The 414-nt window shown below is 36.2% G+C and overlaps 1 protein-coding gene across 1 annotated transcript in view; it reads right to left on the reverse strand.

The window, feature by feature from the left end:
* EMH_0047830 (uncharacterized protein) overlaps positions 1 to 414 on the reverse strand; it is a gene marked incomplete at both ends in the record, with an annotated part of 6043 nt that overhangs the window by 3363 nt on the left and 2266 nt on the right. Inside the window, one exon of the mRNA XM_013496329.1 lies at positions 30 to 263. Coding sequence (XP_013351783.1) covers positions 30 to 263 — 234 coding nt within the window. The remainder of the gene's footprint in view (positions 1 to 29; positions 264 to 414) is intronic.

Consider the following 414-nt stretch of genomic DNA (forward strand, 5'->3'; position numbering starts at 1 on the left):
ATAAACACCCCCAAGAGCTGCCAATACACCTGAAGCAGCTATTGCTGGCTTCGATACAAATGCTTGTCTCCATCTGTCTCCTTTCATATCTCCTGCTGTTGTTGTTGTTATGTCTGTTGATGCTGGTGAGCTTGCTGCTGATCCTCCTCCTGCTGCTGCTGCTGCTGCTGCTGCTGCTGCTGCTGCTGCTGCTGCTGATGATGATGAGGGGTCGCTCATTGGGAAGACAGGAGATACACAGTCCACGTCCAACCCGTCCGTTGCTGCATGCACACACAAATTTATTTTTTTTTTTATTTTATTTTTTTTATTTATTTATATATATTTTTATATTTTTGCTTGTATTTATAAGTATATATATATATATATATATATATATATATATATATATATATATATATATATATATATATA

The sequence above is a fragment of the Eimeria mitis genome, genomic scaffold, assembly GCF_000499745.2.
Source record: "Eimeria mitis Houghton genomic scaffold, Emh_scaff2046, whole genome shotgun sequence".
Lineage (NCBI taxonomy): Eukaryota > Apicomplexa > Conoidasida > Eucoccidiorida > Eimeriidae > Eimeria > Eimeria mitis.